Genomic DNA, 17,778 nt, shown 5'->3' with positions numbered 1-17,778 from the left:
AGGCTAAATTAATCTTGCAGTCGAGACAATTTTATATACAAGCTATTAAAGACATTTAGAGGCTCTTTCGTCAAGATGTGTTGCCAGCTCATAAACCAGCACGTGACGGAAGAATTAAAAACAAGCTTTCAATCCGTCAGCAACTCGGGCTGAGACGAGAGGGAGGAAATGGTACATCTGCAAACGATTTCATTTCTATTTTTCCGTGTTGTAGAAACAGCACCAGCAGCACCGACACCTGCAACCACATTTCCTGCAACCACATTTTAGTGACATGCTGAACAAACTCCAGACTGAACAGGTCGCCTAAAACCTGCCACCTGGTGGACAGTTAAAGTAGTAGCTGCGTTTAAAGTCATCTTCCTGAGGATGGTTTGGGATTTGTTGCTTTAACAGTCAAAAAAAAAAAAAAAAAAAAAAAAAAACCAACAGAAGCGGTATTTTTGAAGGGTTTTATTTGAAAGATCATGCAGTGCACTTCCAAGGTAGGAGCTTAACATCACTTTCAATGATACACATGAAAACCAATACATCTGTAATTACCTAGTACAAAACTTAACTAAACATTACCGAGGAATGTAACAAATTAAATAGCAATAGGAAAACAAGTGCGCAACGCCACTATTGTTGCACTGCAGATCTTAAAAGGCTTGATAGAGGTTGACTTTGTTGTAACCCTGTTGTGTAAATACAAAACAAATCTGGATTAAGTATAGAACTTAAAAGACAAAAAGCAATAAATTACTTCTTTCAAGTGTAGGGTGTGTTTACTGGGGGAACTGAGGAGGCATGGGGTACGGCACCAGCGGAGGAGGGTGCTGCTGTGGAGCCTGTGCCTGGGGGAAGGGGAACGGGGGGTGACCCGCACCGTTCTGTGCGACAGCCTTATTGGCGGCGAACTGCGGGGCCTGGAAGCTGCTCTGGCCTCCGAAGGATCCCGTTTGGGTGTTAGCGAAATTTGACTGTCCGTTACCATTGTAGCTTCCTCCGCTGAAGCCATTGCTGCTGTTGCCCCCATAGCCTCCGTTCTGTGAATTTGAGCCAAAGGCCTTACTTGGTCCATTGTCAAAGCCTCTACCATTATCCCTGTCCCTAAAATTGCCAAAGTCACGCCTTCCGGAGGAATACCTATCCCGACGATCATAGTCACCACCTCTGCCTCCCCTTGAACGACCTGGAAAAGGAAGACGGTGGGGGAAAAAAAACCATTCAGAAAAGCTGCATGGCTCGTCAAATTAAATCTAATTTGAACTAAAAAGTGGCTTAAGATTGTGTTAAATTCATTATGATAAATGCATCCACTTCTTAGGGGGAAAAAAAAGAAGAGAAGAGCAGCAGAAAAAAAAAAAAAAAAAAAAAAAAAAAAGGCTGCAGTAAACAGCACAGTTTCTGTATCTCACCAATTTGATTTACCTCCTCTGTCTTCGGCCATTTGGAGGAGCTTGGGGTTTATTGCCTGGTTGGCCTCACGGAGCACAGAGACGAGGTCGCTGGCCTGCCTCATGTTGTTTGGAGTGAAGAAGGTATAGGCTGTGCCTGTCTTTTGGCTACGAGCCGTTCTGCCAATGCGGTGGATATAGTCCTCAGAGTTGTTTGGGTAGTCATAGTTGATGACAAATTTCACGTCTTCAACATCTGTAAGATTACGTTGCAGTGTGGCATAAAAGGAAAGGACAGCACACGAAGGATGTGCGCCAGAGCCACCACAACAACCAGATCAAAAACAAAAAGGGGCAAGTTAGTACGGTCATGAGGTGGAACGGCCGATTAACCCACAAGACTGCAAAAAGACTGGCATTAGAAAAACATTTACTCCATGGGGAGACTACTGTGGGAAAAGAGAAACGATGCACACTCCATTAGCTTCTAACCCAGTGAGACAAAATAAAAACCCTCCCCGTGTTGAGTCACTGCCAAACCACCCTCAGAAAGAATGGATCAGCAGTCTTACCATTTTTTGGAGTATGCATTCACTAGTCCATTCCCATTGCAGCACACGCCCCACATATTGTCAAGTGACCCTCACGAAGTCTCTACACAGTAGGGCTGCTATGCACACTACTGACTCCAAGTGTGCTTGAGCTAGCACTTAACCGCGGTCCCTTTGTCACGCACGCTCATGAGCGGCTGGCTATAAAAGCGCACACTTGCAGTGTTCTCTTGCCAAGAAACTGTAGATCTGAACCCATTTGTAGGAGGTCTACAGTGCACCCCCTTCTCAGCATGGCAAGATTTTTCCAGACCCAGTGTTCACTTGATCTTAATGTCTCTCGTTGGCAGGTCTCGACATGACTTTGAAACGCAGGCGAGGGAGGAGTGTCAGCTTGGATTTTGCCTTAGTGTGTCCAACTAGCATGTCCCACTGTCACCAAAAGCGCCAGTAGCCATGTCATTACAGAGGTGAAGGTATGATCGATCTGACAGCCTGCTCTTCAGACAGAAGTTTAGGAAACTGCAAAAGTAACTCCACCCATGCTTTACAAGTCTGGACAACAGAAAGCCCCTCCTAAGTGACTCAAATGACTTGCAATGCGGTAACCAAAACATAAATGCAAGACGATAGGAGACAGTAGCTGGGCTTTGAGCTGGGACAGTTAGAGCCTGGGTGTGTGAAGCAGTCCAAACCATTGCCAGAGAACAGACGAGCATGTGGGGGAGGAACTGTGGCCAGTCCTCAACTCGCCCCCCCTTTTAGGCAGGCCAGCACGTTATGCTGCACTTGGGCCTGGTCACCTCTGTACATCTGCACGACTGGGAGACCCGTGCCTCGCCAGTCAGGACACCTCCAAGAATCCTCCTTCCCCCTCTGGATACCTGGGCTTGTCATGCCAAGGCCCTGCCATACAGACTGCTCCTTCAGGTCAGGGGAGAAACTCAGAAAGAAGCAGAGAAGTTAAAGAAAGCAAGTACACTTTCTTTTTTGAAATACAATAAAAGAAATGAACATTTCAGGGAGGGTACTGACCTAGACCTCTGGAGGCCACATCTGTTGCAATGAGAATTGGAGCCTTTCCATATTTGAACTCTAGAAGATAGAAGAAAAAAAACAGACATGATTATCAGAATCACACGCGTATCTTTTATTTTCTACATGTCAGATTAACCAGTGATGACACCTTACCATTGAGAACCCAGTCTCTCTCCTGCTGGCTTTTATCTCCATGTATTCCCATAGCTGGCCACCTTTAAGAATTTAAGGACTCTGTATTAATTATTTGTAATTTCAAGTCAATTGAAGAAGAAGAAAATGAATTAGGCTGTGAATCACTAGTTTTATGTTCAACACTTACCCATCCCTTCTCATTCTCCTGGTCAGGTCATCACACCGCCTCTTTGTCTCAACAAAGATGATGGTCTTGTTCTCTTTCTCACTCATGATTTCCTCAAGCAAACGAATTAGCCTACAAGAAGTCAGTCACTCAGTGAGTAAAATATCAAACGCTTTGTCACCTTAAACTATTGTTTTTACTGCCATGGACTAGATACTCACTTGTTCTCCTTCTCGCCATCATTGCAAACATCCACGATCTGCAGGATGTTATGGTTGGCACTGAGCTGCAGTGCCCCAACGTTGATCTGCACGTACTCCTTCAAGAAGTCCTCCGCCAGCTGGCGAACCTCTTTAGGCCAAGTGGCACTCCACATCAGAGTCTGCCGGTCGGGCTGTAGAATTGGTCCAACACTTAGAAACATCCTCCATTACATGTCTTGTGAAAAAGCATTTAATGCTCCAGATAAGTTATTAGGCCAACCAAATATCAAACTTACTCTGATTTGGTCAACAATTTTCCTGATCTGAGGCTCAAAGCCCATATCCAGCATTCTGTCAGCCTCATCCAGCACAAGATAAGTACATCTGCGGAGGTTCGTCTTTCCCGCCTCAAGGAAGTCAATGAGCCTGCCTGGAGTGGCGATGCAGATCTCCACACCTAGAACAAAGGAACTGTGAGAACTCGACTCTTTAAACCACATTTCTTCAATTGCTTTATAAAACAAGAGGATCAACAATACCTCTCTCCAGGTCTCTGATCTGGGGTCCCTTTGGTGCACCTCCATAGATGCAGGTTGACTTCAGACGAGAAGCTCTGCCATATTCAGCAGCCACCTGCTGCACTTGCTGCGCCAGCTCACGGGTCGGGGCGAGCACCAAACACTGTCAGGAAGAAAAGTGGATCTTTGAGTCAGCTGCACATTCATACAGGTGTCACGAGCTGCCTCTTATTCACTTCCAGTGTTTAAATAAAACATGTAGGAAAACCTACTTTCTGGGTATATCACAATTTCAGACTTTATTGCAGTGCATCAAATAGTTAATTATTCATAATTAGGTCAGTAGTTTTACTGTTGCAGTCAAAACGCGTCATTAAAACGTGTAGTTAAACCATCCTCGTAAAAAGCAGGTGAATCAATACCAAGTTGTGTCGAACTTACAATTGGACCATCGCCCCGTTCCAAGAAAGGCTGGTGGTTAATGTGCACGATCGCAGGCAGCAGATACTGTAGAACACACACACACATCATTTCCGTAAGTAAACACTTATCACACAACACGTGTGCTCAGTGATCTGACCTGGTCAATGCAGAGCCGCACTATTTTTTTTTTTTGAATGATGCCACCAATGCCAAATGTCCAAGAAAGAAAAATAAAAAAATGCAACTTACAGACAGTGTTTTGCCAGAGCCAGTCTGTGCAATGCCGACCATATCCTTGCCACTGAGAGCGAGAGGCCAGCCTTGAGCCTGGATGGGTGTGGGTTCAGTCCATCCTTGTTTGTTGATCACATCCATCACATAAGCTGGAGGAAAAGGACACAATAATTAATTGTGATTAAAAAAAACACCAACAACACCGATATTGTTTCTTTAAGTGTTATACACTTACAGGGGAAGCTGGCTTCATGAAACTTTGCAATAGGGTTTGGGCACTCTCTCCCCTTCACTGTAATCGTTTTGGTCCTTCTGTACGTTTCAACTTCTTGCTGCAAGACGGGACAGAAGACGTTCAAGTTCGGCGGCCACAACCGATTACACAAGAGCAACACGTGCAGGGCAGAGCACGTGTTGAGCGGTGTTGCGTAACATCTCGTACATACCGGATTCCTTCGGGTAACATCGGGATGCTGCTGATAAAAGTTCTTCTCAAACTTCGGAAGCTCGTCCAGATTCCAATGTTTCTTCCGCAGTCGGTCCCCCGGGTTGCCGAACTTCCCTCCACCTCCACCACCCCGGTTTCCGCCGAACCGAGGAGGACCGCCGCCGTAACTCCTATTAATCAAAGTCATTTTAACAAGTCAGATTGAGCTCGTTTCGGCCACCGAGAGCGACATTTTAAGCCGAACAAAGTCTCCTCCTAACTGCGTCATTTCTGTGAAATTATAAAGCTGTCATATACTTTCCAACCAGCAGAGGAACAATGAAGAGGGAAAAAAAAAAAAAAAAAAAAAAAAAAAAAACAGCCGGCATTTTGTATCCGCATTCACGCTGCCACATGGCGAAAAGCCGACTAGCCAGCTGTATTAGCAACACTAACGTCACTCCGCGCAGGCGAGAGCCCCACAAATAAATCACCCAGAACAAACTCAATTCTCCGGGGAGGAAACCGACCGGAAGGAACTAGTCTGTCGATATATTTGGTAAAAGTTGCGAAAAAGGAGTTTCATCTCGCGAAGAAATGCAACGCCGGGTTTTTTTTTTTTTGCTAACGAAAAAAAAAAAAAAAAAGAGCCGTTGTACCGGGGGCACGAGGCCAGACAAGGCCTCGAGCCAAAGACAACGGGCTCCTTTCACCGGCCCGGAGCCGGTGATAAACATCCCCCGCTTCAGTTTTTAAAACCGGTAAGTTCTAACTCACGGTTATAACTCAGGCGAATTAGTACAACATCAATTATAAACACAATATTTAGTTCGCCGGTTCGCTTCTTCTTGGATTTAAACTCCGTCCGCCATTTCTGCCGACCACACGAGGACACACAAAAAAAAAAAAATAAAAAAAATAAAAAAAATCGCATAAGCATATTAGAAAATGTACTCACCCCCTATCTCTATCTCTGCCACGATCTCTGTCGGAGTATCCAGGCATATTGTAAACAAACTGTATAAATAAAAAGATATATACAATGTGGCTTGTACGCCGACTAAAACAATCCAAACGGCAGTGGTGCTGAAATGCCGGTAAGGTAAAAATGAGACCCGGTTTATATGGTAAGAGGAAGTCCTCCTTACGGCGTATTCATCCGCGACACGGGGTTTTCGGGCTCACGACACGGAACCGACAATTCGCGCAAAAAGCAGGAAATCCAATCAACTTTTACGGATATTTCTACATCTGGATCCCAAAACATTGATCTGAATACAGTTTATAAGCGACGTTTGAGCAAACGGGGGAACATGAGGGGGGAAAAACGACAAAATAATCACGCCCTTAAATAGATCGTATTTAAACCCAAATAATCTAAAACTTTGTTATATATTTTCTTTTACACTTGAAAACGCCAGGACGAAAAGCCCAAAAACGATCCTGCCCTGTGATACCGGCCGCTCTATTTGATAATTGCAACGGATGTTGGCGGATGAATATGTACGAGGCAGAAACTGGTGATCCGGTTTGACTGTGCTTCCGATGTATTACGGTAAGTTACGTCATCAGGACCAACCCAAACATAAAATAGACAACTTTTTTTTTTTTTTTTTTTTTTTTTTTTAATCCCTTTACGTGTTCTTTTAATCAGACGTAGTTAGATTACATTTCTTGTCACAAACTTTGACAGAAACGTTGATCAGTTGGAATAAGTAAAGAAGCACACTTTTACAAATTTGTTACTACAAAAGAAGTATATTGTGGTAGAAAGTGGTTTTCTTCCAGAAGAAAATAATAATGAAATCTACCTATCAGCTCAAAAAATGTCGTGCAAACCGAATAATCTTTTAGAGCGTGATGGCTGAATAAACAAAAACATATTTTGTGTTTTCAAGATTATGGGACACATTTACACAATAAAACAGGACATTTGTGTTAATTCTCCGTGTGGCCAAAATCATTGACAAGACAAAAAAATCCAAACATTGCATGTTTAAATGTTTTTACTTTTAAAATGTTTACTCTTGCTGCTAATTGCAGATTTGTTTGGAGCAGAAGTGGTCTTCAAAACATACAATTGTCTATTTCAGTTCTATATTTATAGGTTTTATTTAACTCAATGTTTCAAAGCATTCAAATATAAATCATCAATTACATTACATTTCATTTAGCTGACGCTTTTATCCAAAGCAACTTACAATAAGTACATTTCAACCATGAGGGTACAAATTCAGAACAACAACAATCAAGAAAGTACAATTTTCTTCAAGAAAGCCAAACTACAAAGTTCTATCAGTAAGTGCCATTTTAAGTGCTACTGTTCAAGGTAAAGTCTGAAGAGGTGTGTTTTTAGTTTGCAGCAGAAGATGTACAGAGTTTCTGCTGTCCTGATGTCGGTGGGGAGCTCATTCCACCATTTAGGAGCCAGGGAGAATGTGAGATGGGATGGGGTTGAGGGGGCAGGTGGTTGGGTGGGCGGAGGTTACCAAGGTGAGAACTTGATTGGGAGACAGGAGAGTAATTAAAATGACAGTCAAATATTCTGCCTCCTTGTCTGTCTGAGTGGGAGCCCTGTTAGACCTCAGTTAGACCATGAAACACTAAAAATTGTACTACACCTTTTTTTGACCAGCCCTTTTCATTGTCATTTAACCCTTCCTCCACTTTGCCCCCTCTGAGCCATCTGCCAGACATTTTAATCTGGAGTGGTATCAGTGACTATACAGTGGGTGGTGGAGGACATGTGCCAGTCACGTGTAAAGGCCGAGTTTGAACAACCCCCCACTTGACATTTGTTCTGAGCCTCCGATAAACTCATCCAATGTAAATAATTCATGTGTCAAAGGACACATTTATGCACATCATTTTACACAAATCCCCCCCCCCCCTCCTCCCCGCGGTAACTAATTCTTCTTTGTGACAACTATGTGGAGAAGAAAAGAAAGGACACAGCTTTGTACAAGGCCTTACATTGTTAGACAAAGGCAAGTTTAATTAGAACTAATTACACACAAAAATAAAATACTCTTACAAAATGATAGTGTTAACATACATCAAATTGCATCAGTCAGCTATGAGAGATATAGTCCTGCTAGTGGATCATGCTATTTAAAAAACAAACAAACAAACAAACAAACAAACAAACAGAAAACAGCGGCATCTCTCAACTTGTTGAATAAAAAGTTCAGTTGAATGGGAGGCAGCTGTGGGGCATTGCTGAGCGGGGTAGTGTAGGAACAGACAGTAGGGCGATCAGCTTGTGCACTGGACTTAAAAGGTGAATGAATATCAGGAGCAGAAGTCGCCATTACGTACACATGGCAACGTCATTCTTGTTTGTGTGCAATTCCTCTTCTCAGTTCAAGAAAATCTTTTTCTACTTAAGTTAAAGATAAATTACAGTTTGTTTGATCCACATATATGAACAATATCTTATTACTGTACAAAGCACCATCTGAGGACACTTTTCACTTTGCATACACTCGTCTACGTGAAAGAACCGTTTTTTGTTTTTTTTTCCTTTTTAAGCGTATGCAAATGTTAAGAACAGTCCACGGTCGTAGAGATTGCTCAACAGGCAGCATCTTTAAGAAAAGAAAAAAAAAAACGACAAAAAAAACCAAAACATTCAATAATTTCATTCATTTGTAGAAAACAATCCCCCTTTCTCTAAAGTAAAAACATCACTGATAGGACTGTTATAGCAGGCTAAAAAACAGGAGTTCATCTCATTCAGTTCACTTTCAACCAAAAGCACAAATGGAGACATGCAACTATGACTGTGTTAATGGTCTGCTGTGGGCACAACAATGCAAATGACAATTCAAGACAAATGTTCAGAATTAGTTTCAAATCAGGCTGACGTGACAAACTACAGATGGCGTCTCCTGAGAATGTGGCTCGGTCGAGCTTTGTGGCCACAAACAGGTGAAACAGCATGAGTAGTGTGTTGTGCACTTGAAGCAGTAGTATGTCAGTGAGCGAAGGTCGTCAACATGAAACACATGTTAATGCTATTTAGCACCACATGGCAAGAAGGTAGTAGAGGTTTTTCTTCTGGTTTATTTTTTTTGTTTTTAATAACAACATTGAGGCAGCACAAAGTAGATGATGATTTTGGACTCTTGTGACTATTAGAAAGTCATGGTAGGCTCCATGCCAGTTACATTAATATAGCCAAGCTACAAATGACTGTTAAAAAAGGGCAGCAGAAGGGAAACATCACACCACCACGTGTAGCTCCAGGAGGAGATCAGTAGAATTTAAAGGGTCAGCTCCGTATTTGCAAAGATTCATTCATTCATTCAAAAATGATTATGGCACTCAAGAGGACATTGTGTTTGAGATTTTTTTTTTTTTTGCCCTTAAGACAAACTTCTCCTCGTACAGAATGAGAGGTTCCGTCAAGAAATAGACCACAGCTTTCTTTAGTGAAATTCAGTCAAGCTTAGTTCTGTTTTCACAAACTGTCTTCTATAATTTAAACAGTAACACTTAACATTTAAAAGATTTCACTTTTCGGAAACAATGGAAAGGGGGTGGGGGGGTGAGGGGGTTCTGAAATATAACAGCAATAAATTATATATATTATATAGAATTTTATCGTTTCTTTACTCAATTTTCCCTGTTATATAAAAATAACACATTTCAAGCTATTCATTCATGTAACTCGATTTCAAACACAACCAGCTGTCGAACGTGTTTCTGGGGAGGCAGCACTAGTTTTGTTGGCCAGCGACTCAGGAGAAGAAGTCCCTGCTGCCATCTTTGGAGAAGGTTGTAAACAGTCGGTTGTAATTCAGTCTCTAGTCTCGCCTTCTCATCCAAACACATCCCACTTTTTCCATCCTTGGCATTACCAATAGCCCCAAACGTGAACACTCTGAGGCACCAAACAGCCCGAGTCATGCACACTCTGCATCTGAATTTAGTGTTTCCGAGTGGTTGCGGTAACCAATAATAACCCTGTGCTCTAGCGAACAAACCAGTCTTGCTAATGTGGCTATTGTTTCAGAGTGGACTGAACTTGTGTTCTGCTTGGTAAGATGGAGAACTGCTACATGAAATATGGTCTAACTTTTAAATGCTAAAATGAACTTAGAAAAAAAAACAGAAGAGCCAGCAAATTTTGCAGGTTCCACAAGTTAGTAAAGAGTCTGAGTTATTAGCAGCTGAAGAGATCCTTTTCAATGATAAAAAAAAAAAAAAAAAAAGATATTAAGAAGGTCTGGAGGGTCTGGAAACCCCCACCCCCCACCCCACCCCACCCAGAGTCAGATGACATTTTCTAGTCTTCTTTGCCAACCCTCCCTTTAGCTTGGCCACATGTGTCCAGGAAGTATGAGCGTCCCCGGGTGAAGCAACCATCGATGACCCCCCTCCATGTCTGAGTGGACTGATTTGTGGGCGGAGGCTCTTCATGGCCAAACCTCGTTGTTTCTGGTTGTTGGTGAGCTCTGCCAGCATCTGTTGGTGACTCACTCCACAGCGAAGCCACACGTCTCCTCGATGGCAGTGAGCAGCTTGTCGTACAGTTTGTCATATTGCTCATAGGGAGGAATGTCAATCCGGTTGAAGCTGGAAAAACAGATTTTAAGATCATGGTTTACCACTGGGAACACAAATATTTTCTAAATGACTACACAACAGTCACCAGCGGATCATTTCTTCTACACTGCCTCTGTCAGGGTTACAAGCCAGCTAAGGCCTGGTACCAAAAGCGAGTAGACTCGAGTAGGTTAGAGGTGGTCGCAGCTACGGAAAAGAGGCTATGAAGCTAAACAAGTGCTTTGAAATGTTCTCTTCCCCATCGTCTTAAAATGGAAACTGTCACATGATCAGAAACATTTGCAATGTTGAATATTCCCTCACCAGGTGTGGGCTTTGGGCAGGTTGTTGGTGCTGGCGTCAATCTGGTGGATGGTGAAGAGTCGTGGGCCGGCAGCGCCTGCATGGAAAACAGTCAAGTAAAATGGTCCTTCACACAGCTGCACTGTACTGTGAATATTTAATATTATTAAATTATGTATTCTGCAGACATAATTATGAGTTAAAACACAAATAAACATGTCCTGGTATTAGGGACACAAATATTTACACAGATGTATACTTACAGCATGCATACACGTGTTGAGTTCAGTAAATGGGATTAAGGAAAAGCTAAATAATATTATCTTACAAGAAAATACCATTAGAATTGGGAATATTAATTATCAGTGAATTCCTGACATAATTAAAATAATAATAATAAAAATAATTTAGGGTAATATTTATTGAATTCATGCATTATGAACTCTGATCTTTGAAATTTACAGGTCGAGTGAAGTGATGATGTTTACTTTTGTTCAGGTTCACATATTCTGCCTCAATATTTAAATGTATAATATTAATTAAAAAAAACTCCTTTTAAGTTTGTCAAATTCAGCTCATCACTGTTAGATCTAAAAAGTTGCAGAGCCGCCGATATTTATGATACAAATTCCAAACTGAAAATCCAGATTTGCAAGGATAATCAATCAAGCCCGAAAGGCATCTATCAGATCTCCATCTGTTCACAACATCTCCATGAAAGAGAAGTTCAGATGTATATAAAAAAAATAATAATAAAAAAAATATTTATATATATATATATATATGGGTTAAAACGTGTAGTTCTGGGAATCACAAAGAGGTCAATTTAATCCACACGAGATAGACTACTTGCAAAAGTAAAATATTAAAGTAATACAAATAGAGTAATATCAGAACTTGAACATTGTAGTATTGAATATTGTATATTGTAGTATTTAAATTCCATAATTAGGTTTTCAGTTGCTTCTGCACGTGTAATTATAATGACCTTTCTTTGGTTCTATCTAAGCACTGACACAAAACTGTGTGTAAAGTTATTGGCTCTTACAGACTCCTATACACAGATGACTGTGGACTCTGATCGGTCATATGTAGCATGTCTATGTTGCTAAATCCTGACACAAAAGTAAACATGACCGTTTACTTTCAACGACAAGCAAACAATAAAGGAAAAAAAGTGACTTGTTAAATCACTTATTATGTGTCAATTCTTGTGTGTTACCGAAGATACATTTGAATTTCTTTATTTTGTTAAATATTCAGATGGTTCAGAACAGTATTTGGATTCTAACAGTGTTGAATAAGTTGACTTTGTCCCCAGACTGTAACCGCGTGTCCCGCCACCGAAAGTCCAATTTTGTGTGCGTGTCATTTTGGGTCTTTTGGCCTCTGCTGATGTTTTGCCCGAGGAAAGGACGTCCCTGTTATACAAGGTGTGGAGATGCGCTGTCTGCCTGTGGATCACTGTGGAACTACTCATGCCGAGGTGTTCTGTTTCTGGACAGCACGGTCTGCCAGGATGCACCCACTGGACCGCTGCACTACACACAGGTTGTACAGGGTTCCTCTCAGGTCGGAGAAACACACACACACACACACAGAGGCGAAGACTCCCAGGCACACACCCAAGATTGTGTCGACAGAGCCTGTGAAAGTAAAGACTACAACCACCACACCTGTGGATTCTACTGATCTGACACCACATTAGCATTTTGTCCACCTTTCATCTACATGACTCGGCTAATATTCACGTTTTTGGTCCTGGTGTGTTATTACCTTGGAGGGCCTTAAAACCTTGGAGGGGAACTCTGGAGGAACCCGTGACGAACTGCAGCAGCCGGGCTCTGCGCTCCTCGTCGAAAGACTCCACAGCTTTCCAGAACCATTTCACAATGTTGCTGTCTGGGGTGCAGTGCTTGAGCCGCGTGTTGGACTTCCAGTCGTTGATGTCGATTTTCCCCAGGCCGCATACAATCAGCTACAGACGAAGAAGTCGTGTCAGTGTGGTGGATTAAATGCACTCGCAGGTAACTTAAGGGAAATGCCGTCTACGTGTAAATGCGGAAGACAGTGAGGTACCTCCAGCTCCTTCTCATCAAACGCCTTGAGCAGGTGTTGGGGGATGACCTCATTGAAGCCCTTCTGCAGAGCCAGGAACTGCGCCTCGATGCCTCGCAGAAAACGCCAGTTGACGTAGAGCCGGACGTACTCTTTCTTGGTGTCCTGGGTGACGGGGATGCTTTTACCGTTGGGCTTGAGCTCATGCTGGATGATCTCTCCGTAAGCATTGTGTTCGACACAGAAGGTGTGGTCCAGCACACCTGTGATGTCATTGTCCCTGGTGACAGACAAAAGGACAAAAATAGGCTTTAAGATTGGTGAAGAATACAAAATGGAGGACGTGTCCATGTCATCCAAGAAACAATGACGAGATGAGTGACTGCGAACAGCTTTTTGTTCAAATAAAAACACGGGTGCCTCTGGTTCTTCCAGTTGAATGTGTGGTAATCATTAAAACCAGCAGGTGTAGCTGGAGTGAAAACAAGCATGTACACATGGTGTGAGAACACCTTTAAGAGGCCAAGGATGTAAAAACTGGTCAAAAACCCTAGGGGGCGCTGTTATCAAAAGTAAGAAAGGAGCTTTACAGAAAAGTACAAATCCAGATAGGCATCTCTTTGTTCCCTGGTTTATGTATATATGGACACGACGCAGGAATACTGAGTTTACATTTTGAGTAATGTGTTGTGATGATCCAGAAATCCTCTTTCGCGTTTCACTTCCGCATAAAAAGTCTGAATTTGTGTTGTACGTACAGGATCCAGACGAGGCTGTTGTGCAGGTCGGGGTCAACAGACTCCATGTCGTCCAGGGTGATGGGTTTACCCAGCAGCTGTTTGTAGAAGGGCAAAGTAAAGCCCCCGTCGATGTAGTGGCCGTGGAACACTGCCATCCCCATGATACGGCCCACGAAGTGAAAGTATGACAAGTGCTCCTGCGGGGAGACACAACATCTTTAGTTTCCAAATGAGGAGACAGCAGAACTGAAAGTTCAAAGTATGTCTGGGAGTCTCCAGACACAACTTCTGTCCCTGTAACTGGAGAGCTGCAGTTCAATGGTCTGACACCAGCTTAAACAAACAGTGATGAAGTTATGCAAGTTGAGACGGAGTGCCGCGTCTGAACTGTAAACTGGAATACGCTTCAGAACATATTTGACATCTGACGTTTTAATGCACACCATCACAAGATGTGTACATATCTGTGACTCACAGGATTGACAGCGGAGTCGGGGTTAATCTGCAGTGTGTAGATGTCGTCGCGGGAGTACTGGAACAGGCCGTAGTACGGGTTCAGCATCTCATGCGACAGCAGATAGAGCCACTCTCTGCACAGAGTACAACAAACAGGAGGAGAGACACCGGTTACGTCCTACACTTTGCAATTCTCAGTTCAGAACAAAAAGAGAAGAAAAAAAAAAGAAATCATAAAACAGTGAGTAACTTGTCTTTGGCTCCCACTGTAGGAGGAAGATTTCCATGTAAAAAGAAATGCCGTATTTACAGAACCAAAACTGCTTCCTGTCCGGTGCTCCTCTTCACTACAGCTCCTTACCTGGCCACTCCTCCATAGTCGAGGCCCTCTTCACCTCTGAACTTCACCATTAGCCTTTTCCACAGGTCCTTCGGCCTCATCTTCATCACCTGTCGATACGATTCCTGTAACACAAAGACACAGACACCTCATCAAGGACGGTAACAGAGTCCGTCTAGACTTCCAGCGACAGACGCAGACATCTGGCTCTTCATAGTTCTCAGCAGAAGCATGTGCGGCGCTATTTTGTTTCGTCTTCTGCACGACTTCATTCCCACAAGGAGGGTTTCAGAATTGAAACATTTTGTCAGCGCGTCTGGCGATCGGCTCCGGTGGAATCAAAGCTTCAAAGACGAGACTGGCCTCACTTTAGGGACTCGTCAAAAATCGTGTGTGAGCAGTCCCACCGTCCACCATCCTACCATTCAAACCTCATGAGCAAAAAGTGTCTTTCTCTAATTACAACTGATAAACCAAAGGTTGAGACTATTCTAGAGGGACTGATGTTGAGACCTGCAGAGAAAGAGAAGCATCAGGAAGTGCTCTACACGTAAACTGACTCTCATGCGAGAAAGGAGTGAGGTGTGGTGTTACAGCAGTCATTTTCCAACTGCTTCTCTGTTGTGAGGCCTGGATCTCTTCGCCTCAGTGTCAGTGTTCATCCTACGTGCACACGGCTCCCAGCGTCAGGGGGAGGGTTCATTTAAAGTGGATTAGGAGCAGTTATAATAAACACAGACATAAGACTATAATAACACGGCCTCTTCCACAGCCAGGTTCCACTGTGCCCTCCAGATAGAGCAGAACACTGAGAGGTGCTGTGGGAGAAACGAGAATGTCTTATCTCTACTGAAAAGTACACATAAAGACAGCTCTGACAGCCCACCAGCTAACACTTGCCTATTCAGGCATAATTTAATGCTTCAGCTGGTCGAGAGAAGCTATGCAGCTATGTCTCGCTCAACCTCAAGACGTCCTCTGCCCTCCACCTCCCCTCCCACCTCCATCCTCCCGGCCCACTCTCTCACATTGAGATCAGCCAACAAAAATGTCTTCGTTCAGCTTAACAGACGTGGCTGTTCCAGCACATTCCAGTGCATATTTTATGAGGGTCATGCAGTCTGTTGCAGGTGTTGTTGTTCTGATGAAGGCCCCGCACCTCTGAGATGCAGAAAAAAAAAAAAAGAAAGAAAGAAGAAAACTACCCCACTGAGAAAATGGACCTGAGAAAATCCTCATCTGGAACAGAGAGGTCTGCTTTCGATTTTGACCAGACTGCCTTCACACATCATGGATAACCTCGTGTGTGAGACATCGTTCTCACAGCCAAACTGCTGCAGGCGCTGACCTTTACGCGAGTGCACAAGAACAACAGGGGAAAAAAAAAAAAAACCTTCAGAGAATGTTTCAAATAACTCTACAGTCTATAAATAACTTTATTACAAGCAGCTCTGCAGGTACAAAACAATGAAATACTGTGCTGGTTTGGCATTAAATGTACAGCCATTATTTAGAAATTGAGGGTTATCATAGATGTTTTTTGCTCACTGTGCCAAATATCAATTTGCTGGCTGGTTTTGGGAGAAAAAAGGAGGAGGGTGGAAGGAGAGGTGTTGTTGTGCAATGCAGCACATATTAGATCATTTTCATGTTGACATGTAACACTTTGTTCTGCATTATAAATACTCTCACACAAGCTCCGGTTGTGAAAACTGAATTTCCCTCTGGGTTAAATTCTGTACCCATTTCTGGCCATCTTTAATAACCGGCACCCCTCGAAAGTTTGAGATAATATGAGGACATGATCTTGTTCCTTCCCTACTCACCTCAAAGATCTCCTCACGGGACACCTCGATGCGGCAGTGGCCAGCCTGAGGCTGCTGCTGGGACAGTTCCTGCCGAAGGATCTTGAGCTTTTGAACAAGGTCTCTCTTGTACTTGGGCACGGTGAGGCACTCTGCCTCTTCGGGGAGCTGACTGGGGGACACCAGAGCCTGCTGGACCTGATCCTTCAACTGGTTCTGACGACTAAAGGGCAGATGGCAGAGGAAAGGGAGGGAAAAAGGCAGGAGAGGGACAAGATGAAAGAGGAAAATGTCAAGTCTCGGGTGGAGCAATACCAACGACAAACAAGACCACTTGTGAGAAAAAAGTAAGCAAGCACCAGAACAAAAATAACAAGAGCAAAGCAAAGAACTCCAAACACAGCACTGTGAGAGTCAGAGTTCTCTCTCTGTCCTTTGCCGACTGCAGAGAATGATCAGTAAACACACGGAGGTCATCTGGGAAGCACATCAAGTCAAACAGCTGCCGCAGACATACAAAGGTGGAGCTGGGATTAGTGGAGGTAAGACATCTCCCCTTCACTCAGTGCCACAGTCACGAACACACACCTTCCTGTTTCCTGCTCTCCACCTAGCAGAGACCCGGTGGTCTCTTACAGAGACCGCTGAGCTAAAACAAGGTTATTATAGATGCTCTGCTGCTTTTGACTCATCATGTACACTTGAGGTAATGAGGGCGGCCTCTCAAAAGGTGTACTGCTGGATGACAAGTCCAAAAGTTTGTCCCCAACAGTTGGACGGAGACAATAGTACAGGCACTGTGACTGATTGTAACTCACACCACATGCTGGCCTAGAAAGCTAAAACGCAGCAACTACATATAAAACTGAGTTAGGACAAGATTTATAATCTGTTTTACGGTCCCAAAATCACTTTCCCACATATGTGTGTAATTTATTTTAAACAAAAATGTGCAAAACAGCTACAGAGGAAAGCTAGCTGGGGAGTGATAGCCAGCTTTCACTAAAGCTAAACTTATCGAGTTAGGGACCATCTGTATATGGTGTAAATACAAATAGCCCATTTTTATGAAGCAACATTTTTTTGTTATTTAGTTTGTTACACAAAATCAATTAAGCAGTAGTTAAAGCTTAGCAGAGAAAATATATATATATATTTTTTTACAATGAATGAAATTATTCTAATTAATTAAAGTGTTGAAACAGAAAGGAAAAAAAAGATTAAAGAACACATTTTATTTGCAGATACAGACTGCTGTCCAAAGGCTTTCTTTGTAAGGCTAGCCTAAAAGCTTGACACTCTTTTTTTTTTTTTTTTTTAAATCAAATTTGACTGCTTCTGCAGTTACTTCTCTGCCTGATGTCGGGCAGTCTAGTTTCAATTTACATACATGTAATTTCAACTGTTTTAACTTTCTCTTTTTCTGCCTTTAAAATATTATTTCGATTGACA

At 42.9% G+C, this 17,778-nt stretch overlaps 2 protein-coding genes across 3 annotated transcripts in view; both read right to left on the bottom strand.

Annotated features, from left to right (window-relative positions):
• Nucleotides 1–437: 437 nt before the first annotated feature.
• ddx5 (DEAD (Asp-Glu-Ala-Asp) box helicase 5) lies at nt 438–6,179 on the bottom strand. 2 transcript variants are annotated; one of them, XM_069149455.1, is made up of 13 exons: nt 6,033–6,176; nt 5,094–5,265; nt 4,883–4,979; nt 4,663–4,796; nt 4,432–4,497; nt 4,012–4,153; nt 3,769–3,929; nt 3,491–3,663; nt 3,291–3,401; nt 3,122–3,183; nt 2,966–3,025; nt 1,414–1,635; nt 438–1,174 (listed from the first exon to the last, which is right to left on the bottom strand). In XM_069149455.1, the coding sequence occupies exons 1-13, from the start codon at nt 6,077–6,079 to the stop codon at nt 768–770; spliced, it is 1,854 nt and encodes a 617-aa protein (XP_069005556.1). In that variant the 5' UTR covers nt 6,080–6,176; the 3' UTR covers nt 438–767. The 2 variants fall into 2 exon arrangements, with proteins under 2 accessions (XP_069005556.1, XP_069005555.1); XM_069149454.1 differs by having other exon boundaries at nt 1,061–1,174; nt 1,401–1,635; nt 6,033–6,179.
• A 4,162-nt stretch (nt 6,180–10,341) lies between these two features.
• The window catches only part of smurf2 (SMAD specific E3 ubiquitin protein ligase 2), a 47,387-nt gene continuing 39,950 nt past the window's right edge, over nt 10,342–17,778 (bottom strand). Inside the window, exons 12-19 of the mRNA XM_069149453.1 lie at nt 16,348–16,549; nt 14,543–14,646; nt 14,201–14,315; nt 13,744–13,922; nt 13,007–13,265; nt 12,704–12,905; nt 10,949–11,024; nt 10,342–10,654 (exon numbers count right to left, since the gene is read on the bottom strand). Coding sequence (XP_069005554.1) covers nt 10,555–10,654; nt 10,949–11,024; nt 12,704–12,905; nt 13,007–13,265; nt 13,744–13,922; nt 14,201–14,315; nt 14,543–14,646; nt 16,348–16,549 — 1,237 coding nt within the window. The 3' untranslated portion in view covers nt 10,342–10,554. The remainder of the gene's footprint in view (nt 10,655–10,948; nt 11,025–12,703; nt 12,906–13,006; nt 13,266–13,743; nt 13,923–14,200; nt 14,316–14,542; nt 14,647–16,347; nt 16,550–17,778) is intronic.

The sequence above is a fragment of the Embiotoca jacksoni genome, unplaced genomic scaffold, assembly GCF_022577435.1.
Source record: "Embiotoca jacksoni isolate LCO1_2020_lvr unplaced genomic scaffold, fEmbJac1.0.p SCAF_15, whole genome shotgun sequence".
Lineage (NCBI taxonomy): Eukaryota > Metazoa > Chordata > Actinopteri > Embiotocidae > Embiotoca > Embiotoca jacksoni.
The sequence above is the reverse complement of the archived record's forward strand: the minus strand, read 5'-3'. Positions and strand labels throughout refer to the sequence as shown.